Source organism: Beta vulgaris, chromosome 8, assembly GCF_026745355.1.
Source record: "Beta vulgaris subsp. vulgaris cultivar EL10 chromosome 8, EL10.2, whole genome shotgun sequence".
NCBI classification, from domain to species: Eukaryota; Viridiplantae; Streptophyta; class Magnoliopsida; order Caryophyllales; family Amaranthaceae; genus Beta; species Beta vulgaris.
Window position 1 is genome coordinate 43,878,826 of NC_079209.1, and position 19,309 is coordinate 43,898,134.

The 19,309-nt window shown below is 36.9% G+C and overlaps 1 protein-coding gene across 2 annotated transcripts; it reads left to right on the forward strand.

Annotated features, from left to right (window-relative positions):
* The first annotated feature begins 1,104 nt into the window (after positions 1-1,104).
* Positions 1,105-10,884, forward strand: LOC104901545 (uncharacterized). Of its 2 annotated transcripts, XM_048634458.2 has the most exons (7): positions 1,105-1,436; positions 1,524-1,588; positions 2,406-3,174; positions 3,293-3,379; positions 9,613-9,705; positions 9,835-9,896; positions 10,550-10,884. In XM_048634458.2, exons 1-7 carry the CDS (start codon positions 1,200-1,202, stop codon positions 10,656-10,658), a joined length of 1,422 nt encoding a protein of 473 aa, XP_048490415.1. In that variant the 5' UTR covers positions 1,105-1,199; the 3' UTR covers positions 10,659-10,884. The 2 variants fall into 2 exon arrangements, with proteins under 2 accessions (XP_048490415.1, XP_010687435.2); XM_010689133.4 differs by lacking the exon at positions 3,293-3,379 and having other exon boundaries at positions 1,111-1,436.
* Positions 10,885-19,309: the final 8,425 nt, after the last annotated feature.

The following is a 19,309-nucleotide window of genomic DNA, read 5'->3' on the forward strand; positions in this document are numbered from 1 at the left end:
TTATAAACATATGTTTTTTTCCGAAGAATTATAGTGTGGTGGTTTTTTGCGAACATTTGATTCTAACTTTTGTTCTGTTTTTTGGGAACTCCGGAAAATTGCACTATTTGTAGGGTATATTGATGCTTGTTCAATTTTGGGTACTTGTTAAATTTGCACTAATTGTAAAACTCTTTGAATTATATGAATTATGCACTTGACTTTTGTAGTTTACTTCAGATATGGTTTGAGATTGTTAAGGAGCAAATTGAGATAATGCAAAACCAATTTTTATTAGTTCACCAAAAGTTCAACATTACACCAAAAGTGCAATTACAAAAACCCTAAGTTTCATCCTTTGTCCAACAACTACACCAACTGAGTAGGATATTCCTATCTCAATACATTTTTACTAACAATTTCACCCTAATTTCACAATAGTAAGTAGAAAAACATACATGAACAACCTGATTTTAACCATCTCTTTCAAATAATTGACAAGTCCTTCAATATTGTCCTTCAAATCAGTAATTTCGTGCTTCATCTCCAACAAACCTTCCTCTTCAAGCATTACACCATGTTCATCACCACCACATATTAACAACTTCTCAAGCGTATCTCCTCTCATTACAACATTGTTGTTGTTCGGCCACAAGAAGAACTGACAGTAGTCACATTTGAAGTACACCTTTCACAGATTTCTTTGGGACCCAGATATATGTAGCTTTGCAATTTTTGCAAGGTAGTAGTTGCACCTAGGACTTATGAATTCCAATTCGCAGGTATTGTAAGACTTCGAATAATAAGAATTTAACATATTCAGTAATGGAAGAGAGGGAGAAGAAAAATGCAGATTTAAAAGAGATATGATGGAAAGAGAAAAGAGATACGAGAGATTTAAAGAAAAGAAAACTGTTGCAGCGTGTTTTGATGGGAAAAGTTTCCACCATTTGTTAAGATTTAACAAAACTAACCGTCAACTTAACGCTAATTTAACGGGAAGGTACCATATAAATAACTTAAAAAATATAAGGATACAATAAAGAGAAAAAAAAAAAAGAAAATACAACATAAAATCTTAAATAACACAAGGAAACACTATATAAAAATCCAAAATATAATTTTAATTTTGGACGCCAGCACGGAAGAAACTCCCTAAAACCCTAATTATTAGAACCTTCGTAACCCCTCTCTTTCTCTCTCCTCTAGCAAAAGCCTACATGCAGCATTGTGAGAGCAAGAAGAGCAGAGCAGAAGCCGCAACTTCCATTCTCATTCCCTTCTTCAAACCTCGACAAGTTATTCTCAATTCAAACTCAAACATGAAGCACACAAAATCCCCAATTTCTCTCTCTTCTGAACAAAGAATTCTTCTTCTCCAATCCATTTGTCAATTTTTCGAACAAAGTGGATTTTCCAAAACCCTAAAACAATTATACAAAGAAGCTGACATCCAGGTTCACTTTACTTCAATTTTTAGTCTATACCTTTTGTTTTTTTTAAGGTTTTGTGATTTACTGATTGATTTTTGTTGTTTATTGCAGAAAGAGAGCTGGAAAAGTTGTTTAATTAACTTGGAAGAAATGTGCTACCAGTATTTAAAGATGCAGTAGGTTAAATGACGTTTGATTTGCTTCTGTTATTTTGCATTATGATTTTGTTAATGCTGGAATTAATATGATATGAGAATGACCAATGACTAGTATTAGATATGAACTAGTTATTAGGTCCGGGCTATGCCCCGGGTAAAAAAATTTTCATTTATTAATATTGTACTTTGATATGATAGCACTAAATACTACTTGGTCTAGTGGATAAAACTTTAGTCTTGAGGTCACGGGATCAAAACCTATACTATGCAATTTCTAATTTTTTTATTGTACATGGATTACATGATCTAAAACTCCATAGGGAGAGCGCCTTTCTTGGTTTACGCACGCCTTTTAATATATTAGTATAGATTATGAAGTAGTTAACGTGGGACTGATATTTTAATATTTTGCTATTGTTATTGTTTCATACTTGAAAGGTAGCACTGTGAAGAAAATATTTGCTTTATATATATGCCAAGTCAAAAGACATGCTTTGCTATTGTATATAGCATGTATTTATGTACCTTGTGGTCCTAGAAAGGTGTTAACCTGGTTTGTGCATAGGCCACATTTGGGTCTTAATAAAATCGATTGTAATATTGTTTATGATGTTTGATGATTATGTGTTGCAGAATGACATGCTCGTGCCATTCTCAGGATCTAGCCACTTATAATGTTTAAGCATTTCTTTGGCTATTTACTTGAGTCAAGAGTCTGAATTATAATGCTGGATGTTGCAGAATGACATGCTTGTGCTATTCTCAGGGTCTAGCCACTTGTATTGTTTAATCATATGTTTAATTATTTACATGGGTGTGGTTCCATTATGTGCAGGGATGACACAAAATTAAGTGAGAGTGCCGTCAAAGAGCAACTTACGAAACAGAAGGATGGAAGTGTTAATGATGTTGCGTCTGTGGAAAATGGTAAAAAAACGAAGGAAAATGAAGGTGATAAAGGGAAGAAATCCCCATCAAAAGTGGAAGAGCACTCTGGTGATGGTGTTGATGTAAAACCTAAGAAGAAAAAGAAAAGCAAAAGTGTTAGTGATCCATCTGAACAAGTTGCTGTAGAAACTGACTCAAAACCCTCACAAAACCCTGAAGATGTTTCTATGAGTATACCAAGTGAACCTGTAAAGAAATCCAAGGACAAGAAGAAGAAGAAGCATAAGGATCATTCTGAGGAGGAGGAGGAGAAAGAGGACACACAAGTAAAACTTGCTAAGCTTCCAGCAGAAGAAACATTGGATAAACCTGATGCTGATTTACAGGAAGAGAAGAAAGAGAAGTCAAAAAGTAGGAAGAAGAAAGAAGATACTTTAAATTCCAATGATTTATTGGTCGAGACCATAGAGGCTGATAAAGAGAAAAAGGTTTCAAAGAAGAGAAAGAAATTCTCATCTGAGGAAAATGAATCTATCTGTGTTGATAATGCAGCATCTGATGACTCCAAACGCAGAAAGACAGATGATTTGGATCAACAAAATGGAACCATCCTCCCTAAAACGCCTAATGGAGCTGTCAATGGATTCTTGGAAAAAGATGAAGGAAAGGAGTTGGAGAAGAAAGACAAATCAAGGCAATACAATGATTTGTCTGAGGTATGTTGGTGGAACATAATGCTTGCTTCGTTATTTATTGTATCTTGATTATATCCTTATGCTTAAGCCCTGGAGGCTTGCAAACTTGATGCTCTTATTGTGTCTCTCTTTCGTCTAGCTTTATACGACATTGGACATACTCAGGGTAGCAAGCAACAGCTTTCCAAAACTTAGGTTCATGATGTCAATTGCCTGGCGTCTTTGGGTAATAAGATGAACTTGTAAATCTGACCAAGTAGGATCATGTGGAACTTTGTACGGGTGACACCACATTGATGTATTAATAACATTTTTGCTAATCACTAATCAGCAAAAGAAGTCTCTTTTGTTGTAAACATAGCTTTCTGGGACACATAAACTGTCATAGTAAAATTTGTATCTCTTGTCACGCGAACAAGCAATAAAGCACCATGACATTAGACTTTAAAATTCTCACTAGTGCATTCTCTTCTTTTTCCCCTGTTAAGGAAGTTACACTCCTGAGAATACGTGAACAGCATCTTTGACCTCTTTGGCTAATTAAGTACTATACATATAGATGACATGAAAACTGTGATGAGGAAAGGGCTACTACTAGGATCGATCATATGTGGCCAGGTTTGGAGTTGAGAGCTTTTGTGGCTTGAATAACAGATAGTATGATGGGATTCGATCCTTGCTTGTGATTGTGTGGTTGATTATCCTTTGATATATGCTCAGATCACTTGACTGTGAGCAGAAAGCATAATGCTGCCCTTAGTTCTAAAAGGCGTGAGACGCACTAAGGCGCAAGGCAAAGATGCGCGCATCCCGTAAGCGAGACGCACCTCCACTCCTAGATTTTTAGAAATCATTTGTAGAATATATTTTATACCCAAAACATTATAATTAAAAATATATGAGCTGCTACAATTTGAAAAAATAGATAAGCTACAACTACTCTATTTCTAAAAATTAACTCCTCCAATAAAATAGTAAATAAAAAGTTGGAAGTATTTATTCAAAGAAAAACCATGTGACCAGAGTCTAGGCACAACAAAAGCAGAACAGAAGAAAAGATAGGAGAGGACTAGAGGAGAAGGTTAAAAGAAAAATAGAAAAGAGAAGAGATAAAAAACAGAAGACTGAAAAAGAGAGGAGAAAATAAAAAAAAAAATTAGAAAATAGAAAAGAAAGCATGTGAGTGACCGCTTTTCACGTTTTTGAAAAAATGACGACTTTTCACTCTTGGAAAGTGGGTACAGCCATATAGGTCGAAGAAAGAGGAGAAGAGAGAGAATAAAAGGAAATCAGGTGAGAGAAAGAAGGAAAGAATGACTTACCTGGAAACCTTCATCGGCAGACCTGCTGCCAGTCACCACCGACATTAATCGCCGGCCACCATTGGACATTAAACGCCAGCATATCATACCTAGTTATCAACCATTTTCAAATGTTTCGAATTTCACAAATTAGGGTTTCTAAAATTAGGGCTTTGAATTCAGGGTTAGATTGAAGTTATTTCATGCAATTAATTGAGGGCTCTTGTTTTTTTTCATGTTTTAAACTCAGATTTCTTCCTTACTGGCTTCTTAACAAAGGCAACTCAGGCGGCGCGCTTTTCCCCTTTGAAGGCAGCCTTTACACGCCTATTGTTGTGCGCCTCGCCTGAGCTGATGGATGCGATTTTTCTCACCGCCTTGGGTCGCCTTGCGCCTAGGCACGCCTTGGGTCGTTGCGCCTAGGCACACCTTGGGCGCCCTTTTTAAAACTAAGATGCTGCCTCGTGATTAGCTATTTAGGTCAAATAATGCTTGGTTGGAAGGGTTCTTGAATTATATATAAAGATTTGGTGTGACAGTGGTGGCAGATTATCGTGATGTGGTCTTTGCATTATGTTTCTAAGGTATGGGAATTGTTGAGATGGTCAGTGTATGGTTGTTGTTCGTTAGGATTCTTGAAAAAGCTAAAGTTTGTTAAAGAGAAATTGAAGGTGCGGAACAAGAGGTCGGGGATGCAGGGTTTAAGAATTGAGATACCATATGAGTTGGTTAAGCTTGAGTTGACAAACTCGAACCCCTCCTAGGATAATTTGCACATGCAATTTGCAAAGTAGATGCTTGCATAATAATAGCTACACTCTGGCTCATCTTCATCTTTCTGAGAGTATATCATTTTAAGACAAGCGCACTTTTATTTCCTTATAAGTTGGCTTGATTGTTTCAGCAGAGTTGATCTAGAGAGTTAACAAATAACACAATAGGTGGTGAGGTAAACGACAAGAACAATGTAAAATATTAGTTGCAAGAAGAGTGGTGAGATAGTATATAGGAAAATTAGATTTTGCTTATATTCTTTTGTTTTTTTCCTTTTCCTTCTAGCTCACAAAACATTTTCAACTCATCAAGTCCTAATTGATTTTGACAAAATCCAATTATTGCAAGTCTCTATAAACACCTTTCATTATACTTCCTTCATTCTGAAATAAGTGAAACACTTCTATAAAAAAGCTCTCACATGAAAAAGAGAAGTGTTTTACTTATTTTATAACGTAGGAAATATATGTGTATGTGCATCTCATGTGACATCTTTAAAATAAATTTATTTGGATGTGACCATGAGATAGACATAGGAGAGAAGATCTTTTAGTATAACAATGGAGGTTTTGACTTGACTCCTCTTACTCTTTTTCCCCAATTGGTTATGGGTCCATTTCAAGTCGTAATCATATTGAAAGATTCCCATTTTAAAATCAAAATGCAATATTTGCTTTAGTGTTAACAGGTGTCTACACTCTATATTACATGGATTCTACATATTACTTTAAGGGGGTGTTTGGTTTATGAAGGAGAAAGGGAAAAGGTTTAAGAAAGAGAGACACGGAGAAAGGTATATGAAACCCTTTGATTAAAATTGTTGTTTAAGTAAAAACCCCTTGTCCTCTCCTCACGATTACTCCACCATATCCTCCCTCTCTCTCTCTTTCTCAAGTATCGTCGCCCGCCACCCCTCCCATCATTGCCTGACACCGCCTCCTCCCCTTACCGCCCACCGTCTCCCCTTAAAGGTCGCAGAATTGTTTCCCCCTTTCGCCACCACGATGCCACCTCTTACCACCGTCCCTTTATTTCTTTTCCTTCTCCACCACTGTTAGAGGTGAATTTTGAGGTTCTAAAGGTCAAATTCGACCATAAACCCTAAAGATCTAGGGTTTTCATGGTCGAATTTGATTATCTAAAGCCATGAGAAAAGGTATTTATCCATTCTTACTCTTGATTTTCCTTTTTTCAATTTTAAGGGTTAACGTGATGGTTTATTGGCTAAGGTGGCGTTGTTGTAATTTTTGTACACAAGGTGGTGGTTTCCGGTGGATAGGGTAGTGGTGAGTGTGGTGGTTGGATTGCTTGTTAGGGTGGTGCTTGTGGCTAGGGAGTAGCGGCAATCCATTGGTGGTTGGTATGGTGGTTTCGTGGCTGGGGGTTTCTAGGCTTTTAGTGGTTGGGGTGGTGGTTTTGATGGTTGAATTATTAGTCAAAGTGACCATGGAGTACAAGAGGGGAAGGGTAAGTGAAAGATGTGGGTAATGGAAGGAGAGGAGTTTGGGGGAAAAGTAAGGTTAATGGAAATGATTAAATTGTTTTACAAACAAGTTAGGGAATCAACATACTTAATTCTCTTACCCTTTCCTAGGAACTCACAACCAAACGCCCTCTATGTACCCTTGTCGAATGCTTGTACGTTGGTATGGACACTTTAAAACATTAATTTTGGGCCAATGTGATCTTTTGTAGAATAGATGAGTCAGGCAATTAGTGTCAAACATTAGTAATCTAATTTGTAGAGTCTACTAATTAAAATATACCGAATTGTGAATCATCTCCTCATCAATTTCTCATTGTCATCTAGTGGAATATGAGTTTCTCTTATTTTGATCTATGAAGCATGAGGACGGTATCGGAGTGGCATCTTGTGTATGCTTATTCTACATGTTACTTAGGGGATGTCCCAAAAATACAGTATACAACCGAATGTATAAGGTACGACAACGGAATATTTGGGAACAATCTGAATCGTGTGTGTCCTCAAAATCCGGGGGAGGGGAGGTTAAGGGAGGTTGATCGATTCTAGCTTCTCAGGTGGTAAGAGAGACGGGTGAGCTGCACCGAGTCGCATACTTCTTCCTTTTTTTTTACTTGCATCATTTCCCATTTTTGGTAAACCGCTATTACTTGCATTGTTTTTATTTTTGGCAATACAATCCCTCTTTCTCTCTCCTAGCACTTGGGGGTTCTTTATTTCTCTCTCCTCACCTTGGTCCTTGTGCAAAAGGAAATGAAACAAGTAATAAAAACGGAGGAAGTAATTTGCTGGGTGCCCTCGTGAGCTTCGTTTTCAACAGCTCATTCCAATTTGCGGTTCTTTTTTGTTCAAATTGTGTGGTTTGGGAGTTGGAATGTATAGATTAGCAAACAAAATGATTTGATGGCATCTTCTCTGCATGTTTGAAGGATTAGTTTGGAGATTTTTGCTGAATTTTCAGATCTAGGGTGCAGATGGTAAACCCTAGATCTGGAAATCGAAGTATAACTTACGGAATTAGAGCATTAGTTGTTGGGGGCTTGGGGCTTTTGTTAAGGAGGGTCAGGCGAGTCATTTGGTCTGGTCTATGAGTTCTCGGGTGCACCAGAGAATTTTTCCGGTCATCTTCTTCGGTTGTTTTGTGAATTTTTTTTTTCAGTAGGTGTTTTTGGTAATAAGAACTATCTGAAGAGGAAAGTAGGTAGGTGTTTTTTTGTAATTGTTCCATGTTACATTTCTTATTCGCTGAAGCACTGAAGCCAACTGGAGTCCTCCAGGGGGGATTAACCCAAGAAGAGTAAAGGCCTCAAGGAAGGAAATTAATTAAATTTATATCGTTTGTATTATTAATTATGAACCACTTGTCAGCTTCCGTAAGTTTTATCTTATTCTATTTTATGAATTATCATTTTATATCACGTGAAAAAAATATCATTCTATATCAAACCAAATTCAGCTATGGGTAGTGAATCCGTTCCCGGATTCGTTCTATGTATCTGAGCGATTTGTGAATCACTTCCTTTGTACATGGCGGATGATGGGAGACATGGGAGTATAGGACCAGAGGAGAGTTTGTTCACAGAACAAAAAAGTTGATAGGTTTGTTTGGGCCCAAAAATTGCGTCCATGTTTTTTAAAGTAAAGTGGGTCTAAACTGAGCTGTCACTCTAGATATGTGGAAATGCTTAGATGGATATATAAACTGAATGAAGATAATATATGTTTTTGAACCTCTTCATAAGAATATAAATAAGCAAATAGATTTTGGACCCAATAAGTTAATAAGTACTTTGGTTGTGTCGCCGAGTCCAAAATCTAAAATTTATCCATTTTCTTTTCCTTAATTCATTTATATATTCCTTTGCTGCTTCTTTTCCCTAGCCGTTTCTTGAAATTGAAGTGTTGTTTTTTGTCCCATATCCACTTTTGTGCAGCCTATATCTGTTACACTGTTAACGTAGAAAGCGTAGACTATGCTATGGAAATTTCAAAATACATGTCTGCTCTATTGCCGTAAATATGTTCCCACATTACAGTTATAGTATGTTCCTACTTCGTAGTAGCAACAAATTTATAAAATAGGAAGGCTTCATTTTTTTGTGAATCTCTGTATTCTTTGTGCATTTGGTTGCTTATTTATTGGCTCTATTGTGCGGGGCTGCTGGTTCCATCGTTTCGAATACTTATTTTCACTTCTGTAAAGCAATGAGTGACTGTTTAAAAATATTGAAAATGACTAAAGCTGAGTTATCTGTTTCTTTGCTAATAGTTCCAAAAAAAACACATTTTGGAATTGCTATGGACTCGTACAGTTGTATTTTGAAGTTGTTGCTTGTATACCTGATATTTAGCTATAATTTGCAAAAGCATTTAGGATTGTTTGTTGGAATGAGTTGAAGTTACTTTAGAGCTTCACAATTGTGCCTCTTTAATAGATTTTTTCTTTAAAGGGGTAGGCTGCATATATTTGGACCTCCCCAGACCCAGCTCACAGAAATACAGGGTGTTTTTACGGTTTTGAACTACATTTGGCTATGATTCTCATTTCTATTGGAAAGAATCAAAGTAAAATCTTCCCTCCTACACTCCCTCCCTTCTTACGGCCCTGGATTTTGCGTTTCATTATTATTTTCTCCTTTACGTTTTGCATTAAAGTTTATATAGCTTCTTAATCTTCTTCTGACCATAAAAGAATAAGTTATCTTCTAACGTTATATGCTACTTTGAGTTATTATATTTACAAGATTTGAAATGCATTTGCTTTTCGCCTTGCTTTTGATATCTGATTCAAAATTTCTTTGGTTTATGCATCAATGAAATGGTAATCATTTGCTGTGTCATGCTACCCCGACTTATTGTATTATTGAGCCTAAAACTGATGTCTAAAGCATGTTCTTGCAGCAAAGGACTTCTGCTAAAGCATTCCGGAGGGTGAAAGAGGAGGAGGTGGAATTTGTAGATGAAAGGCTCCAAGATAATTCTTATTGGGCGAAGGTCTGGTTATTCAGAATTTCTTTTTATTCTTTTCTCTATCCTTGGTGGATTATTGGAACCTCAGAAAGAGGGGAAATGAAATATAGCTATGTATCTGTAATGTGTTTATACACCTTGTGCTGTCTACAGGACGGTGCAGACTCGGGCTATGGTGCAAAAGCACAAGAAGTTTTGGGGCAGGTTAGAGGAAGGTAAACACCTTTGTTGTTTGCTTTTATTTTCTTTTTAGTTGGAAATGCCCATCTCACTACATAATTATACTATTAAGGAACAGAGCCATAATGTGTTGGCAACATCTTTTAACTGCTGTATAAAGCTTAATGAATGATAATTGGGAGAGTCACTCCCTCATTCTCTTCCATGCTTTGTTATTTCATCTATCTAGGTTATGAGAGGATTGACTAACCTGCATTGCTGGAGTTTGGTATAAAGCTTCATGAGTGATAGTTAGGATTGACCTAATTGTGCTCTTTCTCGTTTCAACCTAAGTCTTTGAGTGTCGACTTACTAACTTAGGCAATTAGGCTTTGTTCTCCTCAATTTATTTTTGCTGAACTTATTTATTTTTGCTTATCTTTGCTGAATTGAACTAATTTTTGCGTAACTGTTCTTATTTCTTCTGAAATTATCTTTGCCGAAACTTTTAAGTTCAGAAGAATACTAGTGGACATACTATCCTAAACTAGCTCTCTGATATAAAATCCATTTTGTTTGCTGTTTCTTTCTAGTTTGGACCCATTTTTTGTCATGTTTTTCTGAATTTCCTATCAGGCCTTAGAAACACAACATTACGTTGAAGTTTGTATTGTATGTAAGTGTTCTCTTTTCTTGCATTCTTTGATAGGGATTTTCGTCATGAAAAGACCAAGAAAAAGCGGGGAAGCTACAGAGGAGGCCAAATTGATTTGCAGTCTCATTCCATTAAATTCAATTATGATAATGATGATGAATGAACTTTTGCTTGAATCCTCCTGCATGTGGACTAGCATCTGAGCAAATTTTTGGTAGAATGTTTCCTTCTCTCTATATCTTATTTTATTTTATTTTATTATGAACAATTTGTATCATCTGGGTGCTGTAATTTTTTCCATCTTCAAATCAATCTGAGAAGAGAGCTTGTGTTCAGCATAAAGTAAACACAAGTTTAACAAGTGGAACAAACTATATGATTGATGTCAATACCGAGTATTTCTAGTGTTTTGTATTAATTAAATGGCATGAAAGCTTGGCATTGTAGGAATATAGGTACTATAAGTGGAATGTTATGAATCTAATCATTAAGTACCTAAAATAGGATCTCATGCATATACAATAAAGAATCATATAATAGTTTAGAAATAACCTTTGATGCGTGAATTTCTCAAAGAATTGCTATGAACTCTGAGAAAAAACCTCAGATGTGATTGCTCTACTTGGTCCACTAATTCAGATTAACACTCCAACAATGTTAGTTGGAAGAAAGTACTCGTCTCTTTTTGGAGTATATAATAGACACTTTTGAGATTAAAAATAGTAAAAAGTGAATATTTTTGTTTTGTGATTATTTGACTAATTATAAGAATAATTAGGTTAAGCCATTCCTTCTATCCCTCTCTTGGTAGGCCACCTTTGGATGGGCTCTAGGTTTTTCTTTTATTGATCCAAATATAATGTATGATCTTGTAGGACCGATTTAAGTGGGTTTCAGGTTTATTATTTACTAACCTAAAGGTCTGTAGCATTCTCTAGCAAGACGTAAAGACAATATAATTAAACGAATGTATTATCTCCATAATATGATTCATATTATATTTAATAATTGCATTAGAGTCGAGGACATAATTTATTCAATCGCATCAGTATAACTTTTAACAACCAACTCATTTTCTCCTCCATAGACTAAGAACATGCCTTAAGTTTTTCTCAAGTACTTAAGAACGCTTAGTTGCGGTTCAGTGTGCTTCTGGATTTGCTTGGAATCTACTACATATGCTCAATGCATATACAACATTTGGTTGAGTATATATCATGACATACATAAAAGATCCTATAGCCGAAGCATACGGTATGCTAATTATTCGCTTTAACTCATGTGGTCGAGTACATGGCATGACATACATGATAGATCTTATAGTCGAAGCATAAGGTATGCTAATCATCCGCTTCAACTCAGTTGGTCGAGTGCATATCATGACACGAAGGATAAGGTATGCTAATCATTTGCTTCAACTCATCAGGCTCAGACGTGTATTGACTTTTGCTAAGTGATATGCCATGTGACATGGGAATGTATTCGCTCTTATCAATATAAGTCGACTAGGATCCAAACGTTATTCTCATATATGGAGTCTATTTCGGATTTCCTGGCCTCAAACCATTTCTTGAGTTTGGGCTTGTCACAGCTTTTTTGTAGGTAGTAGGTTTTGAATTTTTCAGAATCATGATTTCAGAGTTTTCAGTTAAAAGGAAATCAATCAATTTCTTGTTTGGAATCCTTGGTCTACTTGACCTGCAAGAGGTTCTGAATTTTTCAATGTCTTGGAGATTTTTGCTTGAATTAGATTCAAGTGGGACCGTATAAGGTTCACGTGTTGAATACGTCATCTCCCGAACTTGACTTTTGTCTTGTTGGCCGTCTCTGACATGGTGTGAACCACGTCCATTTGTTACTCGCACTTGTCTATTTGAAAATAAATTCCTTTTGACGATTATAGAAGAAAGTAACCCCTTGTCTCCTTTGGGTATCACACAAAGAGACATTTTATTTTATTTCGGTGCAAGTTTGTCTGATAGTTAACGTTTTACAAAGATTTACATCCCCGGATTTTAAGAAAAGATAAGTTTGGAATCTTTCCATTCCACATATCATATGGAGTCTTTCTACGACCTTTGACATGCTCAATTGTGAAAGTATACCACAATCTTTCAAATGATCCTCGAATTCTTAGCTCAAATATTTAACATGCTTTGTTGTCTTACCAAGTTGATTTTGTAGTTCATTTTGGAACTCTTTGAATTTTTCAAAAGATTTCGACTTAAGTTTCATTAGGTAGACATACTTATACCTACTTAAATCATCAGTGAAAGTAATGAAGTAACAAAATCCACCTCTTGCTTTTGTACTCATAAGTCCACAAATATCTGTATGTAAGAGGTCCAAAAGGTCATTGGCTTTTAACCCTCTCGAGTAAATGGTGATTTTGTCATTTTTCGATTAAGCATGATTCACATACATCAAAAGATTCGAAATCGAATGATAAAGGGATTTCATCCTGCTGTAACTTTTGGATCCACTTTTGGTTTATATGACCCATTCGACAATGTCAAATATAAGTTAGGTTTAAATCATCCAATTATTTTTTCGTGCTATCTATGTTATATATCTATACTGACCTATCAAGCACATATAAGCCATTAATCAATTTTGTACTAGCATAGAACATGTTATTGTGAAAATTGGAACAACGCTTGTTTTTTATTTCAAAACAAAAACCTTCATTATCCAATACTGAAACTGAAAAAATGTCCTTAGTAATTGACGAAATAAAATAACAATTATTAAGTTCTATTATTAATCTAGAGGGCAAATATAGACTATAACTCCCAACGGCCAGTGGAGCAACTCTTGCTCCATTTCCGACGCGAAGCTCCACCTCGCCCTTTGCTAGTCTTCTACTTCTTTATAATCCCTGCGCATCATTAACTATGTGAGAACCACAACCGGTATTCAATACTCATAAAGAAACATAAGTAAAATTGATTTCTATAACATATATACCTGAAGTGGTAGTACTCGACTTCTTTTCCACCAAGCATTTGGGGCAGTTTCTTTTCACGTGACCTATCTTTTCACAATGAAAGCATTTGCTTTCCGCCGCTGCTTTTGGCTTAGCTGTGGTCTTAGGTTTTTTAGAAGCAACAATAACTTGCATTTTGTTGATCCAAATATCACTAAAAAATAGTCTTTTTATTTCTTTCCTGAATCAAGCTAGACTAAATATTTTTTACGATTTTTTCACCGTACACATTGACAATTTTTTTTACACCGTATACCTTTTCAACTTTTGAAATTCTTCATATACCCTTCACTTTTGAAAAAATACGTCCACTTACCTTTAATGACTAATGACGTCAAACTCCATTAGTCATTAACCCCTAATCTCTCTCTAATCCTAATTAACTAACCTAAATCTATCCTTAATCCTAACTCCAACCCTTATATCATAACACTTAACACCCCCACCCCTACTACCCCACTACCCCTTTACCCCAACCCACCCCAGGCCCCACCACCCCTTACTCCACTGCACCACCACTCCAACACCCCTCCCCAAACCCCCTTCCCCTTTCCTCGCAACACCCCCTCCACCCTCCTCGTAGTCCCCCCTCCCCTTCCCATGTTGGATCTCCCCTCCCCTTCCACTCGCTGTCGCGCAACTCCCCTCCATTTCCCCCGCTGTCGCGCAACCTCCCTCCCATTCCCCTCGGTAACCCCGCCCCTTCCACCGATTCTTTGCAAAAACCCAACCTAAAATTTTCGAAATCCAACCCAGATTTTTCGTCGAAACCTAGATTTTTCGAAGAAACCCATTCAACCCAGATTTTTCGAAACTTATTCCAAGAGTTTTCGAAAGACAATCTGGTGGAAAGAACCCAGATTTTTCGAAACACGGCTGCAGGTGGTGAAGGGGAGGGGGATCAGCGGAGTTACGAGAGAGTGGGGAATGGGAGGGGTGTCGGCGGTGTTGCGGGGGAGTGGGGTCAGCGGAGGAGGGGGGAAGGGGGAAGGGTCAGCGGTGGTGGTGAAGGGGTGTCGGCAGTGTTGCGGGGGAGTGGGGTCAGCGGAGGAGGGGGGAAGGGGGAAGGGTCAGCGGTGGTGGTGAAGGGGTGATGTGGCAATAGGGGTAATGGGTGGTTAGGGTTAGGGTTAGTGTATTAGATTAGGGTTAAGGGTAGATTTAGGTTAGTTAATTAGGGTTAGAGGGGATTAGGGTTAATGACTAACCAAAATCTACCACAATTAGTCAAAAGGGTAAGTGATGTTTGTTGAAAGGTGGGGGTATATGGTGAATTTCAAAAGTTGAAAGGGTATATGGTGGAAAAAAATATTTGTGAGAGGTATATGGTGAAAAAACCGTATTTTTTTTTGGTGCATGGAACTATTATATAATTATTCTTTTGCATAAAACTTGACATGCATCGATATCTAGTAGAGGCTAGCAATAGGGGACATGGTACTTAACCGTGTTTGTACCCTTACCACCGAACTCAATCTATTATTTATTGATCATTTATAAAGTCAAGACGGAAAAATCTATATTGGATAAGTCTTTAAGTTGTCCATAAGATTCATCTACATTGGTTATGCGAGGCAGCTCAGAGGAAATTCATCTTACCACGAGTTCTTAAAAGGGGTCCAAAAAAAAAAAAAAGAAGATAAGATATGTGGGAGAAATTACTTGGTTTCGAGTAAAAAATTCTCCACATTACAACATTTCCTCTTTATTTAATCTGTATGTGTCCCACTTAGGCACTTACCTAATGGCAATACCGAAAGAAATAGTCTTTCGTCTTCTCAACTTCACAACAATTACTCCTATAAACTATAGTGCTATGTCTTATGTTTGTAATTTGGTTTGTCCAAGCTTTCTGTTTGTCTTCACGTGATTTGATCAACATCGTCATCATATTTTCTATTCTTGAAGCAGTTGGACTTAATGATATGACGAAATGCCTTCTCTTTTCCTCGAAATTTCGTGTAGCTTATCGTATTCAACTAATAATTTCAAAATTTGTTCTTGTCCAGTGGACCTCCAATAGAGTACAATCAGTACATAAGCATGCCGTGCTACTAATGTCCATCCGTTTTTTCTCATGAGCACGTCGTTCACGTCAAGTGAAGTGTGTATTTGATGACTTAGTGGCTTAAAAACTAAATAAGTCTACTCTTTGCTCTTATAGTTTGTTTAATAGATAGGGGCAGATCTAGCATGAGTTCAGTGGGTTCAGCTGAATCCATGGAATTTTGGAAAAAAGAAAAAGAAATATTCTGAAAAATAAAAATAAAAAATAGCTTAAAAGAAAGGAAGCACACAATAATTAAGATAGAACAACGAAAGCTCGATGGTTCCGCATGCAGATCTTAAGACATCCGAACCCTTACGTGTCTCAAGTTCGAACCTTCTTGGCCCTTTTTTTTGGAATCTGATTTTAGTTCCTCCCAATAACTTAACCCTTTCTTAGGCCAGTTTCCCTAATTCTCTCTCCTTTCTTCTCACTTTTCACATAACCTAGGGTTTAACACTTTAACTCCGCTCGACAAAGGCACACCGCACACCAGCCTTTCTCCTCTCGCACTCTAAAGACAGGTGGCCCGCCGGACACCGGCTTGACATACTCGCACGGAGCCATGGACGCATTTCTCATTTCTCCTCTTCTTTCTTCTCTAGCCTCTGCTCAAATTTGTTTAGGTAATTGACTAATTTCTTTAAACTTTCATTTACCAATTCATTTAATAATCAAGTAATGCTTGGATAGATGGTTATTTACGAATTAAATTAATGGAATGCTTGAATGAATTAAAATTATTGATTGCCATGAGATTAATTGAGACTCTCAAGTTTCAACTTTGTTGGATGAATTTGCTATTGTTATTGAAGTTTAATTTGGATTTTGGGTAATGTTATTTGTTATTGAAGTTTACTTTGTTGAATGAATTATTCATCATTAGAAATTAGAGATTTAGAGTATAATTTAGTGATGTCAAATTCAATTTAGTGATGTTTAATTGAATTTCTGAATGAAGGTTCAAAAGTTTGGAACATTTTTGAAGTCTCCAAAGTCTCCAGCTTGTTCTTCACCAAATTATTCTCGTATTTATCGGTTGTAATTCCGAACTTGAATTGATGTATTTTAATTTTAAGCAATTTAAATTGGTCTTTTTTGTTTAACGTCTCGTTAATTCCGAACCCACGTGGGTAAAATCCTTGATACACCACTATTAGTAGAGGTTGATGACAAGGGATGATAACTGGCAAAAAAATTGATCAGATCTTTATGGACAAGCTCTAAATCCGTTTTCCAAGGTTGGATCCGGATTCGCTTCGGACTCAACAGGTTTGAAAAAAGACACTAAGATCCCATAATTGCGGATCTCAAAGATCTGGGTCCAAAATGTATCCATCCATAATCTAACAATTTCTCCTCTTAAATTAATTTGTAATGGACTAATTTCAATTCTAAAACTCAAAAGTATAATAAATTAATAAATATGATTTCAGATTTATTATAAAAAAGCAAAGAACTAAAAGCGGTATTTTGACCGCCAAATGAATATTTTGAAGAGAGAGACTAAGTGGATAAATTGCGGTGATCGAGTATTTGGTGGAGATCTTTTTAGGGTGGTGTTGCAATAACCTTGGTTGTTCAGTGACAGAGGGATGGGTTAATTATTGTTTGTGGCGAAGTAGTGGCCTAGTGGGTGGTGGTTATGGGGGTTTTTGGAAGGAGGAGAGATGGGGGAAATGACAAACCACTGAGAGAGAGAAGGAGATAGAGATGGTGTGATGGCGTGGTGGTGCGATGGTCGTGGGATGGTTTTGCAGTGCTGTGATGGTGCTCTAGTCATGGGTTGATTAGTAGGTAGTGGAGAGAGAGAGAAGGGGGAGTGAGATTGAGCCTTGAAGGATAAAGGTTTGAAGTTTGAGATGATGTGAAATTCTAAATTAGTATAGTTTTTTCAATTGTAAATAACAAAAGTAGCCTTCAGAAAGAACAGATCTACAAATCTGAATTTTGACCACAGGATTCAGATTCGACTCGAATTCGTTAGCTTTAAATTTTTGGAATCTAGGTACTAAAAAATAGATCTTCTCGATTAATGACTCATGGGTGACTTTTTTTTTTGGGTTTTAATTCTTCTCAAAACAACGTCGTCATCTTGTGGACCGAGTAAATTTAATTTGAACTTTCTAAGAACAACCTTGATGATATTTTCATAGACTAGCCTACAATTCATATGTTGAAGAGGTCAACAATAAAGAAGTGGAGAGCGGTAGTTACTTGAAAATGTATTTTATGTACGGTTTAAGGTTAGTGTTACATGGTTAATCTTACTGTTGAACTATGCCTTGAATGTTGTGCTATGGGTGCCTGATGGAGATGGATTTGTGTGTTTGTTGAAGGTTCATGTGCCGCTGCTACAACCGCTATCCACAACAATCCGCAGGCTTGCTTCCACGTCCGCAGGATATCGCCCAACAAGCTCGAAGTTTCCTGCCATCCCGCAGCAAGTTCCTGCGCCAGCAAGTCTGCTCAAGAATCCGCAACAAGCTTCCCGTTCCCGCGGAAAGTGACACTTCTCTTTAGTTTTAGTCCAGGGTTTTATGTTTTAGTCTAGGTTTTACTTTCCTAGTTTAGTTAAAATATCTAGCTAAATAACCCTAGCATATAAATACTTGTTGTGGTTATTGTAGCCTCAAGCAATCGAGCACTCAAATATTATGTAATTTGTACTCTCATACAATCAGTTTCTCCTTTGCATGTGGACGTAGCTAACACATTGTTAATGAACCACGTTAATTCTCTGTTTTAATTGTTCGTTATTCTTTGCTTCGTTTATTGCATCTGTCACAACAAACTGGTATCAGAGTTAAGGTTGTTAAGGTTTGAAATTGTGCAATTTTCGATTTACAGAGATGTCTGCTTTGGACATGGAGATTGGTAAATTTAAAGGGAGAAACAATTTGGTGTATGGCAAATCAAGATGCGATCCTTGTTGAAGCAACATAGGTTGTGGGTGCCTGTTTCTAAGACAGGGAGAAAGGCAGGCACATATGACAAAGAATCGAGTACCTCGAAAGAGAAGGCTCACTCGACAATCATGTTGTGCTTGGCTAATGACATCATCATTCAGCTAGGTCGCTGATGAAGAATTTGATGCTGGCCTATGGTTGAAGTTGGAGAGTCTATACATGACAAAATCTCTAACCAACAAGTTGTTTTTGAAGCAACGCCTATTTAGCCTGCGTATGCAGGAAAGTATGCCTCTTAGGGATCATTTAGATAAGCTGAATACTATCTTACTTGATCTTCGTAATATTGATGTTAAAGTAGATGTTTAGGATGATGCTTTGATTCTGTAAGTATATTTGCCTTTGTCTTATGAGAATCTTGTTGATTCTTTTGTTGTTGGGAAAGATAGTCTGTCTCTAGAAAAAGTAAGATATGCTCTAGCTTCGTACTGGAGAGGTCCATCATAAGGCATCTTGCTCTGGTACAGAAAATTAGGCATCGGGTATTAGTTGTAACAGGGGGTAAGGGACATGGAAATCAAGTAAAAAGAAATCAAACCATAGTAGTTCAAATTTGAAGGGTCCTAAAACTAATGATGTCTATAATCATTGTAAGGAGAAAGGGCATTGAAAAAAAAAGAATATACTAAGAAAGAGAAGCAGCAAGAAAAAAAATGAAGGTTATGATGCTTCCGTCGATGCTGATGGTAACTCTGAGAAAGATCTGGCCGTAGTTGCTAATAACTAGTCACATTATTAGGTTGTGTGGGTTCTTGATTCTTGGGCATCGTATCATATTAGTCCATGCAATGACTGATTTTCGACTTATGAGC